Below are 24510 nucleotides of genomic sequence, written 5' to 3'. Positions count from 1 at the left end.
TCTCCTGTTCTGTTTCTGACCCTAGATCAGTTGTTTTTACTCTTGCTCTCATTCGTGAATATTCATTTCACATGTGATTTTATATGATTCTCTTGATCTATGTACACTTTATATACACATAAGATATTTAAAAGGAAAAAACGACAAAAGGATATGTAAGCTGGTTCTAGTCAAGTAAACCGTAACCACAAGTTTGATCAAAGAAGATACTCTCTTCTTCTACTTCAAATCAAACCTCATCCACCCAAACACACAAAAATTGTCTTGTAATCCTCTTCTCTTATCTTTTCTCCTTCTGATTCCTTTTTATACTCCCTTGATATTTTATCCCAGTTTCATTTCATTTCCTCTGCAATGGCGACTGCTTTGAATGCTGCTGTCTCTCTCACATCTTCAAAATCTTCTTCTCTTCCAGCTACAAGCTGTGCCATTGCTCCTGAAAGGATCAGGTTTGGTAAGGTATTGTTTTAACTCTTCTCACTACAGGATAATGATTGAGTGTAGTGAAGTTTGGAACTTCTTTTGGAAGATCAATGTCTTGAGTTTCATCTGGTATTTTGATGGGATCTTGATTAGGTATCTCTCTTGTTTTGTTGTTGTTGTTGTTGTGTTGTGTAGGGTGGTTTTTCCTACAAAAGCAACAATGTAGCGACAAGCAGAAGAGTGTTTTCGGTAAGAGCCGAAGTCACAACAGATACTCCTCCTGCTGTGAAGAAAGTAGAGAAAGAGTCAAAGAAGAACGAGGAAGGTGTGATTACCAACAAGTACAGACCAAAAGAGCCTTACACAGGCAAAGTCCTTCTCAACACCAAGATCACAGCTGATGATGCCCCTGGAGAGACCTGGCACATGGTTTTCAGCCATCAAGGTTTTTGGATCATCATTCCATTTTACTTGTCTCCTACTTCATAACTTGTATGATTCTTCATATCTTGGTTGTGATCCATGTAGTGTTGTATTGATAGGTGAAATACCTTACAGAGAAGGCCAATCTGTTGGTGTGATTGCAGATGGGATTGACAAGAATGGGAAGCCTCACAAGGTCAGGCTTTACTCCATTGCAAGCAGCGCTCTTGGAGACCTCGGCAACTCTGAAACCGTAATAGACTATTTCTCTTGTCAACAATGAATGTGATATGTTCTGTTTGGTTAGCTAAGTGAACAGGTTTGTTGCAGGTTTCTTTGTGTGTGAAAAGACTTGTTTACACTAATGATGCAGGAGAGGTTGTTAAAGGAGTTTGCTCAAATTTCTTGTGTAAGTGCCACTGAAAATAACTTCTTTTCATCTATCAGAGTTTGGAGATTTCATTTCTTTTTTTTTTGCTTTGCAGGTGACTTGAAACCAGGGAGTGATGTTAAGCTCACTGGTCCTGTAGGGAAAGAAATGCTTATGCCTAAGGATCCGAACGCCACTGTCATTATGGTCTCTCTACCTTTAAACCTCTATAAGTTCTTATGTCTTGATCTAAAACCTTTGTTCTTCTTGATGGGCGACCACAGCTTGCCACAGGGACAGGAATAGCTCCTTTCAGGTCTTTCTTGTGGAAGATGTTCTTCGAGAAACATGATGACTACAAGGCAAGTGAATGCTCTAGACAATAAGATATTTGATTATGAACAAAATACAACAAAAATCTTAACGTCTTTGCAATGATTGTGATGCAGTTTAATGGCTTAGCGTGGCTGTTCTTGGGCGTACCAACCACTAGTTCATTGCTCTACACAGAGGCACATACACACTTTAACTCTTCTTCTGGTTCCCTTTTTAGTTTCTTTCTATTGAAAAAAAAAACAAATCAACCTCCCTCCCTTTGTTATTGAATATTTGCAGGAGTTTGATAAGATGAAAGCAAAGGCACCTGAGAATTTCAGGGTTGATTACGCTATAAGCAGAGAAGAAACTAACGATAAAGGAGAGAAAATGTATATCCAGACCAGAATGGCGCAGTACGCACCAGAGTTATGGGAGTTGTTGAAGAAAGACAACACGTTTGTCTACATGTGTGGGCTCAAGGGCATGGAGAAAGGAATTGATGACATTATGGTCTCATTAGCTGCTAATGACGGTAAGACAAAAAAAAAGAGAGAACACTCTTAAATCTTGAAACCTCCTGTGCATTGTTAATAACTTTTGTGATGTTTTGTTTGGTGATGGTTTAGGTATTGACTGGTTTGATTATAAGAAGCAGTTGAAGAAGGCAGAGCAATGGAACGTTGAAGTCTACTGATTTAACATTCAGTGGCAAGTATAGTGGAGAAACAAGTGTAATTTTCGCATCCAAGTTTCTGTAATTTGACGATAAAGCTATGTTTTAGATATATATCATACTAAAGAAAATGGTTTTTCATTAGTCTTTTATCATTATTTCATTGCCTGTATTTTGCTCTGATATAAGAGTTACATTGATAGGGAGAGTTGTCCTCAATTGACTGACAGCAATCTGTATATTATGGTAGGGGTGGGCGTTCGGGTACCCGTTCGGGTTCGGATCGGGTATTTCGGATTTTCGGGTATTTCGGTATAGAGGTCTAGAACCCGTTCGGGTATTTCTGTACTTCGGATCGGGTTCGGATATTTTTAGTTCGGATTCGGTTATTTCGGATCGGGTTCGGATATTTAGATTTTGAAAAAAAAAATTAAAATTTTCATTTCTCAAGTTTATTGTATTTAAAAATATAACTTTTAGTTAACTAATTTTTTAATTTTAATAGATTGAATGGTTAATAGATTTGGACATAACATTTTAAAACTAAAAAGGCACTAATTTAGTTATTTTTTTTAATTTTGGATATAACTTTTTGTTAATTTTTGAAATAAAAAACTTGACATGCATTTTAAGTGAGTAGCAAATCATTTTTCCGTAATTGTATGTATATTATATGAACTTAAATTATGTGTAGTATCAATATAAATATTTTATATAAAATGAGAGATATAAACTAGAAACATAAGGTTAATTATACATATGTTCGGTTATATTCGGATATCCATTCGGGTTCGGGTATTATCCGTTCGGGTTCGGGTATCCAATCTCTCCTTATTCAATACCCGTTCGGGTATTTTGCTACTTTGGTTCGGATTTCGGTTCGGTTTTTTCGGATCGGGTTCGGGTGCCACTTCGGATATCGGGTAAAGTGTCCACCCCTAATGGTAGATAACCAATCCTAGGAGGCTAGGACAATGAGAGGACTTTATTCTATTATACCCTACTACCTCTTACAAAAATTCTTATATGCCCCATCTTAAAATTGATTTTCTTTTCTATTTTTTTTCAAAGCCGAAATGTGGTTAAAGACTCAATAACCCTTAATGAATCAGTATAATTACTGACCCAACCACACCAAACTTCGGGTCACCCACCCATATTGAATTAATTTTTTTTCTTAAAAAAAACAAACTCTAAAATTATTTTCTCCTTGGTCTGTCGTCGTCTTCCTGCTTAGATACTTCGATCTCAGAATTTTTTTCTGACGATGAACTGGTCTGATCGATTCAGACTCCTTCGCGTGCTCATCTACACTGGTCTGATCGATCCGGCGTCGCATCGGTTGGAGGATATCGACGCTCGCTCAGCGAAATGTGAAGTTCAGATCGCAGAGGAATGGCTCGAGAAGCTCTCTACGCGTACGTACGTACGTACGACGAGGAGTACGTGCTGAAGCGTAAGTTGAGATCTCGGGTCCTGAACAAGCACTCACGTGTTGGCTGCCAAGTTGTGTTAAGGCAGGAGCTCCAAGGAATGGTCGTCGCTGCCCCTGAAGCCAAGCCGTGTGACATTGCGTAAGTCTTTCTTTACTTGGATTTTCTATTGTTATTTAGCTTTGTGCCAATAAATCGCTTTGGAAAGCTCAGTACTTTGTAGATGATTCCCTGCTTCAAGTATGGGATGCCTTTCAATTGAATGTTGTTTTCTTGGTTGATTCTTCTTCCATTTGTTGGTTTCAATCTCTTAAGGGATTTTGTTTAAACTCTAGCAACACGATTAAAGTTGGAGGGGTTAAAGATTATGGTTTTATATCAAGTTTGGTAAACGCAATTTGGAAAGTTCAGGAGGATAATGAACACGTTGTATTGAATTGTGGCTACATGCTTTTATAGTTTTGGTGGTCTTTTCCGCTCAGTTCGCCAAGTAGTTAAGACATGATCAGCATAGATTTCGAGAAGAGTTTCCCATGTAGAATGATGTGTTAGAACTTAGAAGCAAGTATTGTTTCAGTAATGTTGTGTGTTTATGTTTGCAGAGTTTCATGTTGTGTGTGTTGACTTGTGGTTAACCTCATGGAGAACTTTCTGTCCAGTGTGCAAACAGGACAAAAAAAACTAGCAATGGCAAGCCACTAGCTTCAGAGAGCACCCCATTGCTCTCTACCGCTGCGTCTTCTTTCCACTCTTCCTCTGCACTCTCTTCATTCAGATCATCAGCAGTGTTGATTGGTCATTTTTGGGTTCTGATCCTGCTGTTAATTGATACTGATTAGGTAAATTACGATTTGTTCTAATTATGAAAGATTTAAGACTTTATGTTATTCACTCTCTTATGAATGGTTTAAGCTTATGTGTCTAAAATTGTTGTGTTATCTGTTTGTTGTAATAACTTTCAATTGTGTTCTGTTTTTTTTTTTTTTGTGTTCTGTTTTTTCATGTGATTCAGTGATTGTTAGATCAATGAGGGGAGGAAATAAGCATAATAATCACCACTCGAGAATCATTTTTCTTTGTCATATGCAAAACAGAGGCGAATACAAGAGGATAATAAGGCCTTACGTCAGCCAATTCCTCGTTGAGATTATTGTGTTAAAGAATAAGCCTAAAATACGAGAGGTTAATAAGGCCTTACCTGAGCCAGTAACCAGATGCATTTTCTGTCACTTGCAAGTTGCAACTAAGTGGTGTGACAGATGAGGAAGTAAGCAACATAAAAGATGACATTGTTCAACGAAGCTGTCTAAGCTCTAAGATATGTATAATCATTGACTATTACAAGATTTTAGAGTTTTTTTTGGAGGAAGAGTTGTACTACTAACTTTATTAGGTATAATTAAGATAAATAAAAGCTATTTTTTGTTTGATCAAAAAATAAAAAAACTACTAAAACATTTCTATGAAACATATTCAACACATGTTTGAAAAACTATTAAACATTTCTATAATGTATAAAATATATTATCACTAAGAAAACAAAAAAAAAATGAATTTGTCTAAAGCGTGTCAAAAAAATTCAACAAAAAATTTCAACAAAAAATATATATCTAAAACGTGTTAAAAAAGAAATAATACATATTTGAATATTTACACTTAGTAGTACACAAGGTAGTAGTAATATTTTCTTCTTCATAGTAATACTTTTGCAAAAGACAATATTTTTTAGTAATACAATATCAAAAAATCAAATTTATTAGTAATACCAATGTGTTTAGACAGTTTTAGATTGTATATAACACATTGCCAAAAAGAAGTTTCAAAAAAACAGATTTTTTGTTATTCATCTCATTATGACATTCCCATCAAAACATTAGTATGGAAGTATAAGGATATTTTCTATGGAAATGAAATTTTTTCTATCAACTAGAGAAATTAAGAGTATCTTATGTCTAATTTGACAAATAAACACATATATGAACATATTATCACGTAATATATGATATATATGTTCCAAAAATAAAAAATAAGACAAAAATTAAAGTTTTTATAAACATGCATAATACATAGTAATTCAAAGTATTTTAAGGTAGTTCACAATAGTACATAGTAGTTCATATTAGTAGTACTAGTAATTCCAGTAATTTTTAGAAATTTTCATTTTCATTGATTTAATTTTTTTTAACTGACCACGAGGATGTTATTCCCACCACTGAATGTATTATTTTGGTTAAAAAAAGTGCAAATAAGCATAAATATACAAAATAGTCCTTAAACATCATTTTCGTTTTTGTAGTCAAAACATATGATTGTCATAGGAGAGGCCATAGAATTCTCTAGAAAAACAAAATTATGATTAGTTGACCATTTAGTGAATCTATGTTGTTCTAGATCTTTGGTACATAGTCGAACCAGTAAATACTAGTAATATGTTTCACTCATAGAATGTAATTTTGATATTTTTCACAAAGTTTAAAAATGATTTAAATGCATTAATGTTTTCAATAAATACATCTATCTAATCAAAAATCAAAAATTAAACAAATTTAAGACAAATATATTTATAAAATCAAAGCATGGTGTAAATAATATTAAAGTAAAAATAGATATAGCTAAATTGGAATCTTAAATGATACTCTTTACATAACAAGAAAAAGTGTCAAAATTACCTTTTATGAAACAATGAGAATATTATTTATAATTTATACAGATTGTTAATTTAATTACAAATATAAATAGTAAAACTATGAAATATCTTATTTTAAATTAGAAGGCTATATAAAATATATACAAAGCTTAATTAAGGAAAATAATTTAAATAAATATTTTATTAAATTTATTTTTAATTTAATTTCTGATTAAAATATAATTGAAATTCATGTTTCATTAAATTATTTATTTTTGAAATATTTAATGCAACTCAAATTTATATAAATATTTTATTAAGTTTATTTTTAAAATTATTTGTTGATTAAAATTTTATTTAGATATATATTTTATTAAATTTTCACTTTTTGAAATAATTTATATAAATATTTTTGAAATTAATTGTTTATTTTCAATATGAAAAATATTATTTTAATAATTTTTTTTATTTAGTTATTTATAAAATATTATTTTTGGATAAACATTTTTTTCTCATAATTTTTAGCTATATTATTAATCATTGAAAAATTTAAAAAAAATTAAAGGGATTTGGGAAAAAAAATCTGGGATCCACTCGAAAGAAAAAAGAGAATCTGAAAATATTGTTTGGTCAACAGATAAAATAATCTGGGATTCACGGAAAAAAAAAAGAAAAAGAGAAAAAGAAAGAGTAATGGTAGGTCCCGCAATATTTGAAAATAAATAAATCAAAAAAGAAAAAAATAATAAAGAAAGAAAGGGCAAGAAGGGAAGGAAGAAAGAGAGGGGTTAGTGAGAAAATAGATGGGGCAGTTAGAATAGAATTTTTGTAACTGGGGTAAATTAGAGCACTTTCCACAATGAGATGGGGACTGATAAAAAAAAAAAAAATCAATCCTATGGCTCTCCATCCACGTGTATGTTGTAGTGAAGAACTGATGGGCATACTTATTTTCATTTTGAAAGCCCACACCATTTGGTTAGTTTAAGAAAAAAAATAAATAAAAAAATGTCAGAAGTGGGATTTGAACCCACGCCCTCTTTCGAAGACCAGAACTTGAGTCTGGCGCCTTAGACCACTCGGCCATCCTGACATCTTTGGTCAGTATCTTCTAGTAATAATATATTTTGCATTTGCCACCATTGTGTTATTAGTGACCAATGATGTTAAATTGTTTATGTTACATATGAAGGTTTGTGTTTCAACTTTGTCTTCTCTTTCAAGTCAAATAATGTTTTCGCCTTTACTTTTCTTATATACGTATAGACAGGATCATCAGACAAAGGACAAACAACGTATTATACATTTATACTTGCCCCAGTTGTGGACAAATATAGGTTCACTAAAGTTTTACAATATCCAGTGTCATCATCAAAACTTTATGTTATGTTTCCGACATTTATGTTTGGAACTCTTGAAGTATTCAATGTCATAATCAAAACCTTGTGTATTGCTTTTATAAGTTTATGCTCTTATACTCAACAGAAACTTTATTATTAGTATTGATAAAAAGAGGAAACACAAAACAAGAAAATATATTCTAGCAAGGCTACTTTGTGCTCGCGGAGCCTTTAAAAAAGTTACGGCTTAGCAAATCACACAAAAGGAGAGAGTTCTATCACTTTAAAAACAAGACAGAGACCCAAGACCATAAGTCTCATATGGGATGATATTATTTGTAATATCGTCAACGTTAACGTAGCACCACTTTCACCGGAGCTGTAAAGCTGGCCGTATGTTATCGGCGGCTACGTCATTCACTTTCCCGGCAGCTTCTGCGTTGCAACGATGCTTCGGTTTGATCGCAAACCTAGGTATGGGCAAACTACTCGGCGGAGGAGATAGTAACATGATCGCTGGACCGGGATAACCATCAAATCCTTTCGGGAAATCACGCGGGTGGTTAGACCGGACCGGAACCGAACCGGTTCTAGCTAGTCCCGGTACAGTTTCAATGTACTCTACTTTCTTCTGCAGTGTTTCAAACATTGTACCTCTTGCCTGAGCTCGCGGGATAGTGGAGCTCCTGACTCGTGGTTGAGAGCTGCTGACTTGTTGAGGAGAGAGAGAAGAGCTGTTGAGACGTTGAAGAGGAGGCTGCGAGTAGTAAGGAGGAGGATACGCTGGTGAAGATCCCCAAGAAAACGTTGGATTGATCGGTGGAGCCAAACTTCCGCCGGAACGTGAAGGCTTACCACGAGAACTCCTCCTTCTAGGGTTCTTGAATGGTCTCAAGCCCGAAACTTGTTTACCCGGTGAATGGTTCATAGATATTGTTTCCATCGATTAATATTTCGAAAATAATAAAACAAAGACGAGAAGATGATTTTTAAGAAGATATCGCACAAGAAAAACAAGGGAGATCAGAGAAAGATAATACTTGTGTATATGCGGTTTAATGGCAACGATCTACCAAATATTACGATCGAAAGCCCTATAAGTTGATAAAAATGGAGAAAAAGAAAGTTTCTAAAACATGTTAATATTTAAACTTCCATTACAAGATCCTAGAGATCGTTTGATGAAAATATACTCTCGATTACACCAAAAAAATGTACTATCGCTCACTCTAAAGAACCCTATAACCTTTTGCTAGGAACTGGCACTGCTGCTTCCTTTTATAAACGAAACCACCAATAATAATGTGTATTATTTTGTTTAATATAGAATTTAATTTTTCTAATTATTTATTTGTTTTACACTAATTATTTTGTTTATTTGTTTTATGGTATAGCCTTCAAGTTTACATTGCACTCGCGCAATACAACACAAGTCCCGGGAAACATTGTAGGACGGTCACCGCCGAGTTAATGTGAACTGTTGGATCATGAAATAAGTATTACAATAGCCGTTGAGAGAATCTGAGCCGTCTAACACGGGTAGGATTTGCTTTAGGTAGATCTTGACCATACACGTCGGTGACTTTCTTCCTTGATGACCTCACGTCGCATCACACCAACCATTCATTGTTGTTGTGAGGTTTCTCTAGAATAGGATTGGTCGGTCTTCATGCATCGTTTGCATGTGCCTGCAATAAAAATAATACCAAGAAAGATTATATCGAGTAGTTGTTTTATATATGGTGGACATTATAATAGAAAGAATGGATATTATCTATTGCGTAAATATCAATTTAAAACATATTTACAATCTTTAATTGAAATGCAAATGATGTGTTACTATTCGAACGACTGAGCCTAGAAATCGAATAAACTAATTAATAATCCTACGTACTATGTATCACCACATTGCAATTTTCTTAATGTTACCATTTTAACGTTTGAGCCAATCCGCAGTATTGAATCTTTAACGATGGAATTTTCTTTCCATTAGAAAAGGGAAAATTCACTGCTGATGACCGCTAACATTACAAAATATATTTTAAAGTTGGAATTTAACTAACTATAATTGTCTAGTATATGAAAATTCTTCAGTGGTCGGCAATTTTAGTCACGACTTATCAATAGATCATATATATAAGAAGAAAAAAAGATGTTGACAAAAAAAAGTAGAAAAAAAAAAGATTTTTCACAAACTTTAAAGATTGATATATGAAGCTTTGGTCCATGAAGAGTTGATATGCTTTTAACAGTTCCTACACCATAAAAGTTCAAGCACTCAAACCTGGTATTAACCAGAGGTATGGGGTAGTTTAATAGTAAATTAAGAAGGTTTGTTCATTCGTATTATAGATGCAAAATTTCTTTAATTAATAAATTTTTTGGAGCTTTAGATCAAATCTCTATGGACATAAGTTACATACCATATTAACATTTGTTTAAATTGCTGACGTATAACAAGGATAAATTCTAAACAAACAAGCAGTATAGTAGACAAGAAAAGAAAAAATATTACACATAAATATATAGATTAAGCAAGAAAATGGGAAACGAGAAGTTGAAGCAAAGGTATGATAAAATGGACAGCAAAAATCCTTATTTGTCGATCGATTCCACTGAAACTGTAAAGTCCAGCCAAACAAATGGACGTTACAGGGAGACTCCGTACATAACGCTCTTGAAAGTTTCTTCTGTGATTAATTTCTCTCAAGTGAAGAAAAATAGTAATGTGTCTGTGTTTTTTTTTTTGTGATTTCACTTTTATAACGTAAATGCACAGCTAAATCAATATTATTTATTAACACTATAATACCCCCTCCATCAATGTGATCTCCTCTTTTTCGATTTCATTTTGTTGTAGTTTTAAGTAAAGAGTTTCTTTCTTTTTTTATCTCCAGAAGATTTGGATTTTGAATGAGATATGGGAATAATCAGCACAATATTGGGTACGATTGGTTTCGGATTCGGAACGACGATCGGAATCTTGATCGGTTACTACTTGTTCATCTATCACCAATCTACCGATGTTCAGGCATCTTCTAATCTTCTTCTCAACTCTTTGGTTTAATTAATCACTCTTTTTTTGTTTGTTTAGTACATCTATTATACTAACAATTTTTTGCATGCATGCATGATGTTCTTATTGGATCATAAAGAAACGTTCTTATTGTTTTCTATTTATTTATTTATAAAATTGTTTATCACTGATCAGGATCCTGAGATAAAGCCATTGATGGAGTTAGATTCAGAAGCTATAGCAAAAATGTTCCCTGAAATACCTTTGTGGGTGAAAAATCCAGATTTTGATCGTGTATGTTTCTCAACTTCCTCTTAGTTAAATGTATATATGAGTAATATATATTTGGTCTAATTATTTGTAACAAAGTCTCTCTGTTGTTCTCTCTGAAGATTGACTGGCTTAACAAGCTCATTGGCTATATGTGGCCTTATCTAGACAAGGTAAAGTCTTCTTCTTCTTAGCTTTCATGTTTTTGCATTCATGACTCCTTATAATTACTATAAACAATGTATCTTATAACGTTTTCAGGCTATTTCTAATATGGCAAAGTCTATTGCAAAACCAATTATTGCTGAACAAATTCCAAACTACAAAATAGATTCAGTTGAATTTGAAATGCTCACTTTGGGTTCACTACCACCAACTTTCCAAGGTTTCTTCTTATCAACACCCATAAATACACATTGTTCAGCTTCTTCTTCTTCTTCTTCTTCCATTTTTATATGTTTTGATTCTCACTCTCATTGCAGGAATGAAAGTTTATGCAACTGATGACAAAGAGCTAATCATGGAGTTGTCAGTAAAGTGGGCTGGGAATCCCAATATACTTGTTGCAGCTAAAGCATTTGGGTTAAAAGTCACTGTCCAGGTATGTTTTTGATCATTACATCTCCAAGAAAGGCCTCTCCATTCTTTTCTTTATTACTTTCAAGATTGTACCATCAGGTGGTTGATTTGCAAGTCTATGCTACACCAAGGATTACTCTGAAACCATTGGTTCCATCCTTCCCTTGTTTTGCCAACATATTTGTCTCCCTTATGGATAAGGTCTAAATCTAAAAAGGATCAAAATATTATACATAGCACCTTACACACACAGACATATAGTCTAGAATGTGATTTTTTTGTGCAGCCACAAGTAGATTTTGGACTGAAGCTACTAGGTGCAGATGTAATGGCAATCCCTGGCTTGTACGGATTTGTCCAGGTATGACGCTTCCAAAGCTGTATTATCGCCTTTCCCACCTGCCAAAATGTTATTTGTTTTTTTTTTTTGAACATTCAAAAATGTTATTTGTTGATACTAAACTCTCTAAAAACTTGTAGGAACTCATTAAAGATCAGGTTGCAAACATGTACCTATGGCCAAAGACTTTGTGTGTACAGATAATGGATCCTTCTACGTAAGTTTTGTTGTTTCCTACTTAAAGTCTCACTTCTACTACTATTAACTGATAAATATTGAGTTTCATGACGTGCAGTGCAATGAAGAAGCCTGTTGGATTGCTTAACGTGAACGTCATAAAAGCAATAAAGCTCAAGAAGAAAGACTTTCTCGGTGGATCAGACCCTTATGTGAAACTAACACTCTCTGGAGACAGAGTTCCTGGTAAAAAGACAGTTGTTAAACACAGCAATCTAAACCCTGAATGGAACGAAGAATTCGATTTAGTTGTCAAAGATCCAGAGAACCAAGTATTGCATCTCATTGTTTATGACTGGGAACAGGTAACAACAAATCCTTTTCTGAACTGGCTTGTGTCCCAAGATTCACATTTTTAGGTAATAACCACTCATTTGAATGCCCTCAGGTTGGTAAACATGATAAGATAGGAATGAATGTGATTCCACTTAAAGACCTAACTCCAGAGGAGCCAAAACTCATTACACTCGAGCTGTTGAAATCCATGGAACCAAACGAGCCAGTTAGCGAGAAATCGCGTGGACAGCTCGTGGTGGAAGTGGAGTATAAACCCTTTAAAGAAGATAACATACCAGACAACTTAGACGATCCAAATGCGGTAGAGAAAGCACCAGAAGGAACGCCTTCAGGTGGTGGGTTGCTTGTGGTTATTGTTCATGAAGCTGAAGATTTAGAAGGCAAATACCACACTAATCCTTACGTTCGTTTGCTGTTTAGAGGAGAAGAGCGTAAAACAAAGGTATAATAAAAAAAATCTTTTAAAACTCGTTATCAAAGACATTAACATTTGCGTTTTTTTGAAACATTTTTGGTTTGATTTTGCAGCGTGTGAAGAAGAACAGAGAGCCAAGATGGGATGAAGATTTTCAGTTTCCGTTAGATGAGCCTCCCATAAACGATAAGCTTCATGTTGAAGTCATAAGTACTTCTTCACGAATGGGCTTGATTCAGTCTAAGGTATAAACACAAGACATGATGTTTTTGAATCCCTTTTGATTTTTGAGCTAGAACAAGAACTTGATTGAGTGGTTTTCTCTTATCAGGAAGCTCTTGGGTACGTAGTGATTAATCTTGCTGATGTGGTGAGTAATCGGAGAATCAACGATAAGTATCATCTGATTGATTCGAAGAATGGCCGGGTTCAGATTGAGCTTCAGTGGAGAACTTCTTCTTGAGACCAGAGGTTTGGGTGTTTCTTCTCCTAGGGTTCAAGAAAGAACACTTGTTTGGTTTCGAGTTCCTTGCACTGTACGTAAAGTCTCTAGATTAACTATTGTTTTGCTGCTTGTTGCTATCATTTGATTTTAAGCATAATGGGCTTATATAAACATAATGGACCATATGTTAACCATAGTTCAAATGAATATCATGAAAATTACCTGGCCAATGAACGTTCTGATTTATCTTGAAGCTTATTGAAAAAATGAGAATAGCGATCACGTTTAAGTTTTGCAAATTCATGTTTTTGTTAATGGTTTGCAGAGTATGGTTATTAGTATAACGATTATTATATAAATATTAAAAAAAATTGAGATGGAGTTAGTTAATAAAGAAAAGTGGGATGGTTAATGGTTGGTGAATAGTTGGTAGGAAGGGCAGGCAGATGTATTAAGCTTAACTTCTCAAGATATAATGATTTGGTTAGCTCATATCTTCCTCACTTTCTCCTCTATATATATATATATATATTTGGTTAATTCCGCAATTATTTATTCAAATCTCCTCTTGAGCTGTTATATTTGCCTCTTGAGTTGTTTCTTTCAACAACGAAGCTACTGTCTGGTGTGAGTATGATTTGATGATGGGACATTCAGTGACATGGAGGATCGTTATTGGTTGAGTTAGTTAGAGTTAGGCACGTCCCTTTGGAGTTTGGACTCTCGTCGCCTATGTTTCGTAATCCTAAAGGAATTGAGAAAGAAAAAGAAAAGAGTTTGATAGTTAGGAATCGTGCTGTAACACTAAGTGGCACGTTCTTGGTGATAGTTGCCAAATCCAATGATTATAGATTTCCATTATCGCATATCCATATTTAGCTATAATACAAAGTCTATCTATCTATCCCGTATGTCTTTTTGTACGCTTGTCGTAGACAAATAAAACGAAGAGATAGCAATACAAACATTCATGACATTTTGTGTATTATTCAAAAATTCAAAAACCCGTGACATAAAAAAGAAAAGAAAAAGAGAGATATTCAAAATTTGAAAATGAAAATAAATAAAAACACAAAAACAAGTGGTGAATAAATAAAGTAATAAATTAAAAATATTAATAAAGTAGGAGGGGGAGTGAAGAGTATATATGCATCTTAGCTGGCACATAGTTGTAATGTAACGACTCTGTCTTTAGTCATCATCAAAGTCATCAATCTCTCGCTCTCTCTCTCTCTCTCTCATCCATTTTAAAATTTGGTCCGGTCCTCTGCAACTTCTTGGTGCTTGCGAGTTCGATTTTGGCGAGAAATAGGCTTTTTGGTTATTAGCAGAATGTCTAAGATCTGAGGAAACTTTTTTCGATCCATCAGAGGAGATGAGCGCGTCAAGGTTCATAAAATGTGTTACAGTCGGAGATGGTGCTGTCGGAAAAACCTGCATGCTGATCTCTTACACCAGCAACACTTTCCCCACTGTAATTTTCCTTTTTTTTAATTGATCTTAATATATTCGCTTTAAGTTTGGTTTGTACAAAGATAGTTTTTAACATAAGATCTGTAAAATTGTGTGACAGGACTATGTGCCAACAGTTTTCGACAACTTCAGTGCTAATGTGGTTGTAGATGGGAACACCGTCAATCTTGGCTTGTGGGACACAGCTGGTTAATAATAATCTGTCTTCTTTAAACCGGTTTTGAACATTCAAACACTCTTTTTCTTTCGGTGTGTCTTGACTTATTAGTCTTTTGTTTGTTTGAAAACAGGACAAGAAGACTACAACAGGCTACGACCTCTGAGTTACCGTGGCGCTGATGTTTTCATTCTTGCCTTCTCTCTCATCAGCAAGGCTAGCTATGAGAATATCGCCAAAAAGGTTTTTGCCTATTTTCTTATATAATCAAAACATTAGCGTGAAATAAACATTAGTCTAATTTTGATTCTTCTGCTCCTATTCTCTCTCAGTGGATTCCTGAGCTGAGGCACTATGCTCCTGGTGTTCCCATCATCCTCGTTGGCACAAAACTTGGTAACCAAACTCTTTCCTGACCATGCTAATATTGTTTTTATTTTACTAAACTTTTGTATGTATTTTGCAGACCTTCGAGATGACAAACAATTCTTCATAGATCATCCTGGTGCTGTACCCATCACTACAAACCAGGTACTTGTTGTAATCTTGTAACACGGTTAGTCTTGCCATGATTACGAGTTTTCTTGATGTTGTTATGAATGATGATGCAGGGAGAGGAGCTGAAGAAACTGATTGGGTCTGCGGTGTACATTGAATGTAGTTCAAAGACACAGCAGGTACGACAAACAATGTCTTGATTCTCACTGTTTGCATATATTCTTGTTGTGAGACTGACGTTTTGGGATTCTGCAGAATGTGAAGGCAGTGTTTGATGCAGCCATTAAAGTGGTGCTTCAGCCACCAAAGCAGAAGAAGAAGAAAAAGAACAAGAACCGTTGCGCCTTCTTGTGATTTAAAAAAGAACATCTCTAAAGAGACTAGGTAACCAACTAAAAAGAAGAAGAATGATTGATGATTGCAACTATTTGATTCGTCCCCATTTTAATATATGTGACCCATTCCGACAGTGAAGGGAGAACATTTCGAGTAGCTTTTTGTATAGTTTCAGCTGTGTTGTTGTGTCTTTTACTCCTTTTCTGGTGAATCGTTTGAGTTGACAGTGTGTACTACTCATGCTATGTAGTCTAATCTCTATCTCTCTTCTCTTTCATTCTCGACAATGTATGTATTCACATATGGAATCTAATTAATATTGCAACTTTTTGTTAAAGCTGTTTGTTAAAGATTACTGTCAAAAACAGGGACACCAATTTTTATTATTATTACTTGTGAATGTTACAAACAGTGGAACTGTACAAGCTAAGGCATAGGCTAAAAAGCTGACAAAGGACCTAAAACATAACTGTGTATGGCAATGAAAAAACTAGTTCAATCGACTATTCAGTAGGCCCCCGGAATGCAATGTTATATTATTCTTTCGTCATCTAACACTTGATCCAAAAGAATGCAGAGTCGACTTTCATATAGTCTGACTTTATTATTGGGCTTAGTTAAGTTTACAGCCCAATTTGATTGTTAATAATCTGGGTCTTTGTCCTCCCTCGCAGGCACTTGTTGCACAGAGAGGAAAAACAGCGAGAATCATCTGTCCGCGTATCTAAGCGCGTCAAAATAATCTCCAGCTACAAATCAACGGCCTCCTACCACGCCACGTGTATTATTATAAAAGATTAACGTAGTCCGCGAAACAGACAATCTCCTTTCCTCACCAAAAAAAGCCGATCTATCTTTCATCTTCTCCACGCTTCCTCCTCCTCTCACAGATCAAAGATGCAACCTGGAGGAGATTACAATTCCTATTACCATCATCATCACCAGTACCCTCCTCAGTTTCCTAACCCTTCTCCTAATCCTTCTCCTAATCCCACCGATCTTGCTCAAAACACCTACGCGTCGGCTCCACCGTTTACCGGCGGTTACGGCGCCGGCGATTACTCCCAGAACTATCAACCGCCTTACGGGGTTCAAAACACTGAACATGTCCCTCCTCCTTCAGCTCCTCCTTCCTTCCCTCCTCCGGCAACAAACCCTAATTCTTATTCCGCCTTGAACCAACCGCCCCCGATTCACCCGCCCGCACCATCCTCTTACGGATCCTCTGCTCCTCCCTATACATCGCCGCCTCCCATGTACTATCCACCCTTTGATCCTCCTCCATCATCTGCACCTGCACCCAATCCTAATCCTCTGGTTCATGCTCCGCAACAGCCTTACTCATCGTCCTACTCTTCAACTCCTTCTTATGGCGATTACGGTAGATCCGAATCATCAGCCTCAGATCTATACGGCAAACGATCTGGCAGCGGAGGAGGAGGAGGAGGGTACCCAGCGTTCGAAGATTCTTCATCCTACGGAGATGGCGTTTATCCTTATTCAGGAGGAGGCAAAGTTGAGCCGTACGGGTCTCGTGGAACAGCGCCCAAATCATCGAACTCGACCTTGTTCGACGATTACGGACGCCCCATCAGCGTCTCTGATTCCTCCTCCTCTGCTGGCTCTAAATCCGCTAAGATCGCTAGAGCTGTCCCCAAGGCTGATGTCCAGGAAGATTCCTCGGGCGGTGTTCAGAAGTTTCGTGTCAAGTTGTTGGCTGAAACCTACGGACAGACCACTACTGATGTTCTTTGTCAGGTAATGATGTCCTTAGTTTCAAATCCTTTGTCGGCTTTGCTTCGTTGGTAATGTTAGGAAGTTACAAAGTTTGTAGCTTTTTTGTGTAATTTGGAGTTGTCTGTTTTTGTTGTTGGCAGATTGGTTTGGATGGTCTCCGTATGCTTGATCCAAGTAGTAGCCGGACTTTGAGAATATATCCTCTCGAGAACATCACAAGATGCGAAGTACCTTACCTACTCCCCTCTTAATACCTTTTTTTAATGTTGCTATTTGCATGATTATATATTTTATTTCTTTCAATCAGAAACTAGATTCGTCTATTCTGGCTTTTTGGTCTAAGACTCCGGTAGACTTCGAAGCTAAACGTATCAGACTGCAATCGAATAGTTACACCACCAACACCCTTTTGGACACTGTCACAGCTGCAATGTTTCAGGTTCTCTCTTAAGCCTGCGTTTTTATAACATCTAGTCCTAGGTTTCATGCTTTCTCTTCATTAATCTAATATTGTTTTGTGATGATGGGTTTTAGGCCAAGGAGATTGGGGGAAGTAGCAGGCCTCCTGTCTCTGCCAAGCTGGTCGAACAGTCTGCTGAGAAGAAGAAAGGATTGGGTGATTGGATGAACAAAATAAAGCCTGTAAATGAGGAGAAAGATCATTGGGTATGATTTTTCGTTTTTGTATAAATAAACTGCTGCGCTGTGCTTAGCTATGGTGTCATTGCTCTCACTCCTTTTATATTTGGCTTCAGGTCCCTGATGAAGCGGTTTCAAAGTGCACATCGTGTGGGTCAGACTTCGGTGCATTCAATCGAAGGGTATTGTTTCCCTCCTGATAATTTTAATCTGGATTTAAGTTCTTGTTATATCTGGAGACTGGCAAAAACTTATGAAGTATTTTTTTTTTTTTTCAGCATCATTGCAGGAACTGTGGTGATGTCTTCTGTGACAAGTGCACTCAAGGTAGGATTGCTCTCACTGCAGAGGAGAATGCTCCCCAAGTCCGTGTCTGCGATAGGTGTATGGTATGCTCTCTTCTCAGTTTCCTTATAAAGTTTTGTGGACGTATGAGAATGTGTTGATTCTAGCTTTAACATGAACAATGTACTAGTAATTTTCTTTTGTCGCGGTAGGCCTCTAAAGGCTAAAAAAGTGTTGCTGCTTATATGATTCTGACCCTTGATGTGCAGGCAGAAGTGTCACAGAGGTTGAGTAATGCCAAGGAATCTGCTAGCAGGAACATGAGTTTGCAAAGCCATGAAGACCTCGCTAGGAAGTTACAGGTGAGCTTATCTCCCCCGGTTCTTTATTAAGTTAAAACGATTTGGGAATTGAGTTGATATCCGGAAAAAAACTATATACTTGTTTTCTGACTGCGGATTTGTTTTCCACAGGAGGAAATGCAGAGAAACCGCAAGTCTTCATCTGGTAATTCATTATGTTTAATATACTTCATGGTATTGATTTGTTGTTTCTGGTCATTTATGATTACTGAGAATGGTACATCTGGTTTTCAACAGGTTCGAGGGAAGGATCTGGTAGGCGGATGAAGGAAGTAGCCTGTCCAACATGCACAGTGCACTTGCAGGTTAGATTCTCTGATAACCCATCTTTCCTTATATGATTTTCGGGTCCAGAACAAGGAAAACAGAGTAGTCCTCATAGATGCAATCACGTTTTGAAATAGAATAGGTTGGTAAATGTTGATAATCATACCATGCTTCTATGAGATCCCTTCATTTGACATAACCGCAGGACTTACCTCCTACTCCTTTATTTTATAAATGTGAGGATAGCACTGTTGTTGCCTATGCTTAGCTCTAGTATCCTACAGCTAGGGTAGGTTGTCGCTTAATCATCTGAACGATTGGTTAAACCAAGTGTATGTAATTAAGACTGGAGCCAGATTGGAAGTTTGATTTTTGTAGTCTCTCCTGGTACCATGCGTGCACTTATGAGATCATTTCTGTTTGAATTTGCAGGTTCAGGTTCCATCCTCAGGATCAGAGACCATCGAGTGCGGGGTTTGCCAAAACCCTTTCCTTGTTAGCTCGCATTGATCTTCCTACCCGCCTGTTTTGCTCTTTGACATATATTACCAATTAAACATATGAGATTTGGGTCATTTGGTTACTGAATTGGGTTTGATATCCAAAAATAAGTTGTTGGTCGTGTCTCATGTGGGTGTTGCTTCCCCCTTTTGTGTGTATATGAAAGTCTTTTGAGTGATGGAACAGAGCAGTCTTTACTTTCAACGTCTTTGATCATGGACATGCTCCAAAAGTTTTAATATTATATATATGATTTCATTGTCCATGTGAATGAGCACTGCTCAATAAAACATTTCATGATTATAAATGAATTTCTGCGATTCACTACAAATCAGTTTATAGTATAATCTTGAAAATTATGGACACATCTGGAACTTGCAGAAAATAATTGATGCCTTGGTAATGTGCTTAAAGTAAGTTGAGCGTCTATGCTCACGAGTACTGACTAGATCTGATTGATCGGCAACCGCAGTTAAAGCTAAATATTAGGAAGTTTCAAAATGTGTGAACAAAAAAGACATACAACCAGCTCCATACACGGTCACATGCATAGCATGTCCGAATCAAATTGTATATATTGACTTGACAGCGAAACACATAAGCAAATAAGTGAATACATTTCAGATATATTGATGAAGCAATATAAACTGGTTCGGTTTCTCATCTTCCTCTTATCAATTTTTATATGCTTCGTCACAATCCATTCTCAATGCCCACCAACACTACCTGCGCCTCAATCAATGCCACCACCACCACCACCTGGCCCATCTTCAAAGCCATGTCCACCGCAAGGCACATATAAATTCCCACCTGCGCCTCAACCGGTGCCATCACTAGCACCTTGCACATGTCCGTGTCCATCAGACCCATCTCCAAGACAAGAGCCACCAAAGAACGTAACCGTACCGGCATTGTTTGTATTTGGGGATTCGCTCGTAGACACAGGAAATAACAATAACGTAAGCACACCTCTGAGGTGTAATTTTCGACCATATGGTATTGATTTCTTACAAGGTGTTCCCACTGGTCGGTACTCCGATGGCAAAGTCCCTTCCGATTTTTTAGGTTCTTTCCTTTGGCCTTTTTCTCCTTTTCTTCTTACAGTTAACTCTAGTAAGTCGAGTTTTGCTAGTTATCTTTTAGTAAAAAACAAAGTTGATTATGTAAATTGAAGCCCCGATTGTTTGTATGGATTTACGTATAAACAAGTGTTTGCATTTCCATGTTAAAATAAACATGCATGGAATGCATACGTAAAATGCATGCAAGCATACAAATAATCGGTGGATTTGTATAATATACATCTCTGTTTAATAAATGCGTTGAACGAATATGATTTTAATTGGTTAATCGATTATATAAGTTATGTCAAATTTGATATATAATATAGAAAAAGGAGATATATCTCTATGGATAATAACGTACACAATATAATCCTCTTATTATCTATTTATATAATTTTATCCTCTCATTTTCATTTGTTTCTACTAGAACTTTTTTTATTATATATTTATCAGTTGGAATATAAAAATATATGCTATTATTTTTAGCAAAAAAAATATGTGCTATTTTTTTTCTTTTTTAAAATACATTTTGATTTCATCTTTATTTTGCAGCGGAGTATTTGGGGATAAAATCTATCGTACCAGCATATATGGATCCAAAATTACAACCAGATGATTTACTCACCGGTGTATGCTTCGCTTCGGGTGGTAGTGGTTACATTCCTATGACACCCACATATTTGGTAAACTCGAATTAGTCTCCTCTCACCACCACTTTCTTTTAAATTAATCATCCTAACCATTTGATCTTATTATATAATAATCAAAACCAGAACGTGATACCAATGTTGCACCAATTGACATATTTCCAACACTACATAGCGAGAGTGAAGAAGTTAGTAGGACAAGAGAAGGGCGATCAGATAATAACCAATGGCTTAGCCATTGTGTTCGCAGGTAGCAACGATATGGGCATTACGTATTATGGTCCAGGTGCTCAGTGGGTCAAAGACGATATCTACTCTTTTACCTCTAATATGGTTGAGTCTGCCACCAGTTTCGCCATGGTATTCTTCTTTCTTTCATAGTTTTACTGGCTTATGAAAAAGGATATTTATATTCATGAACATTTACTCTTGGAAACATTTTGAACAGCAATTATATGGATATGGAGCAAGACATATAGGAGTAGCTGGAATGACACCACTAGGATGTATACCAGCACAAAGAACTCTTAAAGGAGGTCCTCATAGAAAATGTGCTCAAGATGTTAACTATGCTGTTCAAATTTTCAATACCAAACTCTCTATTGCTTTAGATCATTTGGCTAAAACTCTACCGGATTCTAAATTGGTTTTCATGGACATCTATTCTCCTTTCAGTCAGATTCTAGAAAACCCTGCGGATTACGGTAATTTAAAAAAACTGCTTTTAACAACTATATACGTTTCATATCTTATGTATAGCGTATGTGTAATATGTTTGTAGGGTTTGAAGTGATAAATAGAGGATGTTGTGGAACCGGACTAGTGGAAACTGGTCCACTTTGCAACCAAGAGACATCAACTGTGTGTAGAAATATTTCTGCTTATCTGTATTGGGATAGTTTCCATCCATCGCAAAGATTATATGAAATCTTAACCAAAATACTTGTTAAAAAATACATCCCTCTATTATTTTGAGAAAAAGATTTTTACTTGAGACATTTTTTTTTTTAAATTCTGAGAGATATAACATTTTGTATATGTATTAATCATATTGTTATTACGTAATAGTTGTTGTTTCTGATAGTTACCGATCAATATTATTTGTCTTTGAAATGGTTTTCAATTTTTTTGTTTGATAAATCCATCGATTTCAGTACTGTTTCTCGACGCATAGGTTCCTTCAGCATTTATTAAGACTCTCGGATGAAAACAATACTCGAAGTGTTAATCCATTTATTTTTGTTTGAATTTAAGATAAACTTTCATTTACTTTCAGATACCTCCCTTGCTCTTCACTCACCTCGTCCCTAGCGCTTGATGCATAAGATGATCCATCAACGTTATAGCATAACACAATCTTCCTGTTCACCTTCTCTTGATCTAGATGAGTACCATAGTCACATTTCCTGAAAACCAACTATTTAATCAAAAGTAATTCTATGATCAGAGTTAACATATGTTCAAGGTAATGAGGTGTTATTGTATTTGAATCCACTGGTGTTTTACAAAGTATACAGGAGACTTGCTAACATTCCCAAAATGTATATCTTCAGCTGTCAAACGAGCTGCAAAACCAGTGGAGTTAAGTGCAATGGTGCTACCTTGGGAAAGTATGTATTTATCATGAATATATGTCATGCCATTATCTTGATTTCTGTTATCCAATTTAAGAGGGAAGAAAAAGAGGAGACAGTGGAATCCAGCCCAAAAAAAGGAAAACTCATGAGAACCTCTGGAAGCCCAACTAGATTTCTACATAAAAAATAATAAAAAAGCTCCGATGCCGGGAATCGAACCCGGGTCTCCTGGGTGAAAGCCAGATATCCTAACCGCTGGACGACATCGGATAGATGTCTTAATAGTTTAAACTAATTTATATATAGATTGTTTTTATCATAACAGTTGCATTATGGAACTTCAAAAGCTAAAGTAATGTCAAACAAGGTTTGATTTATAAATACGGTAAATGTATAAATTAATAACCAACTACGTTTAACCAAACAAAGAAATGAAAGTTGTATTCAACCATACTTCAGCAAATTATTCTGAAAACTTTACTCGAATTCAAAGTCTAGATAACATTTCTTATTCACATACTAAGTTAAACTATTTAAGTATGAACTATACTTTTTTTTTTTTTGTCACAAAAGTATGAACTATACATAATAGATATAAAAAGCATAAACATGTAACTATATATTTTTCATTGGAGGTCTAGTTCCACCATCTTGTGCAGTTAGACGATATTAATGGTAAATATTAAAATACATGACTAGCTAGGAATATGGATTGCGATCCAATACTATTCATTTTCGGTTATAAAGAATTTTAAAGTGTCATATACACTGATTATCAGTCTAGATGATACGGTCTACTTATTGGGGATGGTATCTACACTAGGTAAGATATATTTAACCAATATTAAATCAGTTTATATTACTACAACCACATATACTTCAATGAACAATATATTAACACATATATAGCAAGTATCTGTATATTAACACATTATTAAATCATCTGATATTACTACAGCTAGCAGTAGTACCATGACAAGTCAGAATATTATTATCTTTGAAAGAGATCCGTCGAGTAATCATGTAGATGTATATTATATAGCATGACTCTTCATACTATAACGTATTAACTACAAACTCTGTTTATACGATAATCTCGAAAGCACATTCATATTATTATAATCTCTAATGTGTAGTTTGGTTTAGGGTTTTCACTCTCCAACTTATTATTAGTTAACCTACACTAGACCTATATATAAATAACACCCTCGTGAAGAAATTATAATAAACTCAAATTGAAACAAGTCCATGCATGATTTGCATCAAATTAGTTCAAAAGAATAAGTCCATGATTAGATATTTTCATATCTTACCAAAATGTCAAACATCTCAATCACATGATGTTGAAAGATAAGAATTAAGAGGGCCACTCTTCGTTGCTTGAGCGTTGAGCCTTTGGATGATAAATGTCTTAAAAAAAATCTACAAAAGATTAGCAAAAAAAAAATACTCCTATGTATTAAATGAGAAGTTACTTAAGTGACTTTCGCTTATGTGTTTATTACTGGTGAAATTTCAAAAAAATGTTATAATTTAATTAGTCGATAATTTTTAATTTTTATTTGTTTTAATTAGAATTAAAATTAATGGTAAATTTAGAATCAATTAATATCAGTTACCAAATAATCTATAGAATATTACAGATAATAACTTATGGTAACTAACTGTTAAAATTATGGAAATATCAGAAATGTTTGATCAATTATTTTTTATTATTTATAAACTATATAATATAATAACCAAATATTTTATATAAAATAAT

General features: G+C 35.3%; 6 protein-coding genes, 1 long non-coding RNA gene and 2 other non-coding genes across 9 annotated transcripts; 6 read left to right on the top strand and 3 right to left on the bottom strand.

The window, feature by feature from the left end:
- The first annotated feature begins 190 nt into the window (after positions 1-190).
- Positions 191-2379, top strand: LOC103835814 (ferredoxin--NADP reductase, leaf isozyme 2, chloroplastic). The gene is made up of 9 exons (XM_009111996.3): positions 191-459; positions 619-868; positions 966-1099; positions 1177-1255; positions 1332-1423; positions 1501-1578; positions 1666-1728; positions 1832-2066; positions 2161-2379. Exons 1-9 carry the CDS (start codon positions 355-357, stop codon positions 2226-2228), a joined length of 1104 nt encoding a protein of 367 aa, XP_009110244.1. The 5' UTR covers positions 191-354; the 3' UTR covers positions 2229-2379.
- An 817-nt stretch (positions 2380-3196) lies between these two features.
- On the top strand, positions 3197-5199 carry LOC103835813. The gene is made up of 2 exons (XR_626737.3): positions 3197-3781; positions 4243-5199. It is a non-coding gene; the product is annotated as an uncharacterized LOC103835813 (long non-coding RNA).
- A 2076-nt stretch (positions 5200-7275) lies between these two features.
- Positions 7276-7359, bottom strand: TRNAL-CAA. The gene has a single exon. It is a non-coding gene; the product is annotated as a tRNA-Leu (tRNA).
- Positions 7360-7744: 385 nt separating this feature from the next.
- On the bottom strand, positions 7745-9694 carry LOC103835812. Its single transcript, XM_009111995.3, has one exon. It carries the CDS (start codon positions 8547-8549, stop codon positions 7977-7979), a length of 573 nt encoding a protein of 190 aa, XP_009110243.1. The 5' UTR covers positions 8550-9694; the 3' UTR covers positions 7745-7976.
- Positions 9695-9702: 8 nt separating this feature from the next.
- On the top strand, positions 9703-13568 carry LOC103835811 (synaptotagmin-2). Its single transcript, XM_033277519.1, has 11 exons — positions 9703-10916; positions 11015-11065; positions 11154-11277; positions 11375-11493; positions 11571-11672; positions 11758-11832; positions 11952-12028; positions 12107-12353; positions 12437-12787; positions 12874-13005; positions 13092-13568. Exons 1-11 carry the CDS (start codon positions 10737-10739, stop codon positions 13221-13223), a joined length of 1590 nt encoding a protein of 529 aa, XP_033133410.1. The 5' UTR covers positions 9703-10736; the 3' UTR covers positions 13224-13568.
- Positions 13569-14370: 802 nt separating this feature from the next.
- LOC103835810 (rac-like GTP-binding protein ARAC4) lies at positions 14371-16010 on the top strand. Its single transcript, XM_009111993.3, has 7 exons — positions 14371-14679; positions 14779-14866; positions 14969-15078; positions 15168-15231; positions 15302-15366; positions 15447-15512; positions 15589-16010. Exons 1-7 carry the CDS (start codon positions 14581-14583, stop codon positions 15685-15687), a joined length of 591 nt encoding a protein of 196 aa, XP_009110241.1. The 5' UTR covers positions 14371-14580; the 3' UTR covers positions 15688-16010.
- Positions 16011-16502: 492 nt separating this feature from the next.
- On the top strand, positions 16503-19725 carry LOC103835809 (protein FREE1). Its single transcript, XM_009111992.3, has 10 exons — positions 16503-17427; positions 17547-17633; positions 17714-17845; positions 17941-18072; positions 18162-18227; positions 18324-18434; positions 18600-18692; positions 18804-18837; positions 18930-18997; positions 19392-19725. Exons 1-10 carry the CDS (start codon positions 16567-16569, stop codon positions 19467-19469), a joined length of 1662 nt encoding a protein of 553 aa, XP_009110240.1. The 5' UTR covers positions 16503-16566; the 3' UTR covers positions 19470-19725.
- A 117-nt stretch (positions 19726-19842) lies between these two features.
- LOC103835808 (GDSL esterase/lipase At1g20120) lies at positions 19843-23224 on the top strand. The gene is made up of 6 exons (XM_009111991.3): positions 19843-20525; positions 21077-21207; positions 21298-21531; positions 21620-21875; positions 21953-22636; positions 22725-23224. Exons 1-5 carry the CDS (start codon positions 20093-20095, stop codon positions 22144-22146), a joined length of 1248 nt encoding a protein of 415 aa, XP_009110239.1. The 5' UTR covers positions 19843-20092; the 3' UTR covers positions 22147-22636; positions 22725-23224.
- Positions 22947-23018, bottom strand: TRNAE-UUC. Its single transcript has one exon. It is a non-coding gene; the product is annotated as a tRNA-Glu (tRNA).
- Positions 23225-24510: the final 1286 nt, after the last annotated feature.

This window comes from Brassica rapa, chromosome A08, assembly GCF_000309985.2.
Source record: "Brassica rapa cultivar Chiifu-401-42 chromosome A08, CAAS_Brap_v3.01, whole genome shotgun sequence".
NCBI lineage: Eukaryota > Viridiplantae > Streptophyta > Magnoliopsida > Brassicales > Brassicaceae > Brassica > Brassica rapa.
This window is presented reverse-complemented; position numbering and strand designations above follow the sequence as displayed.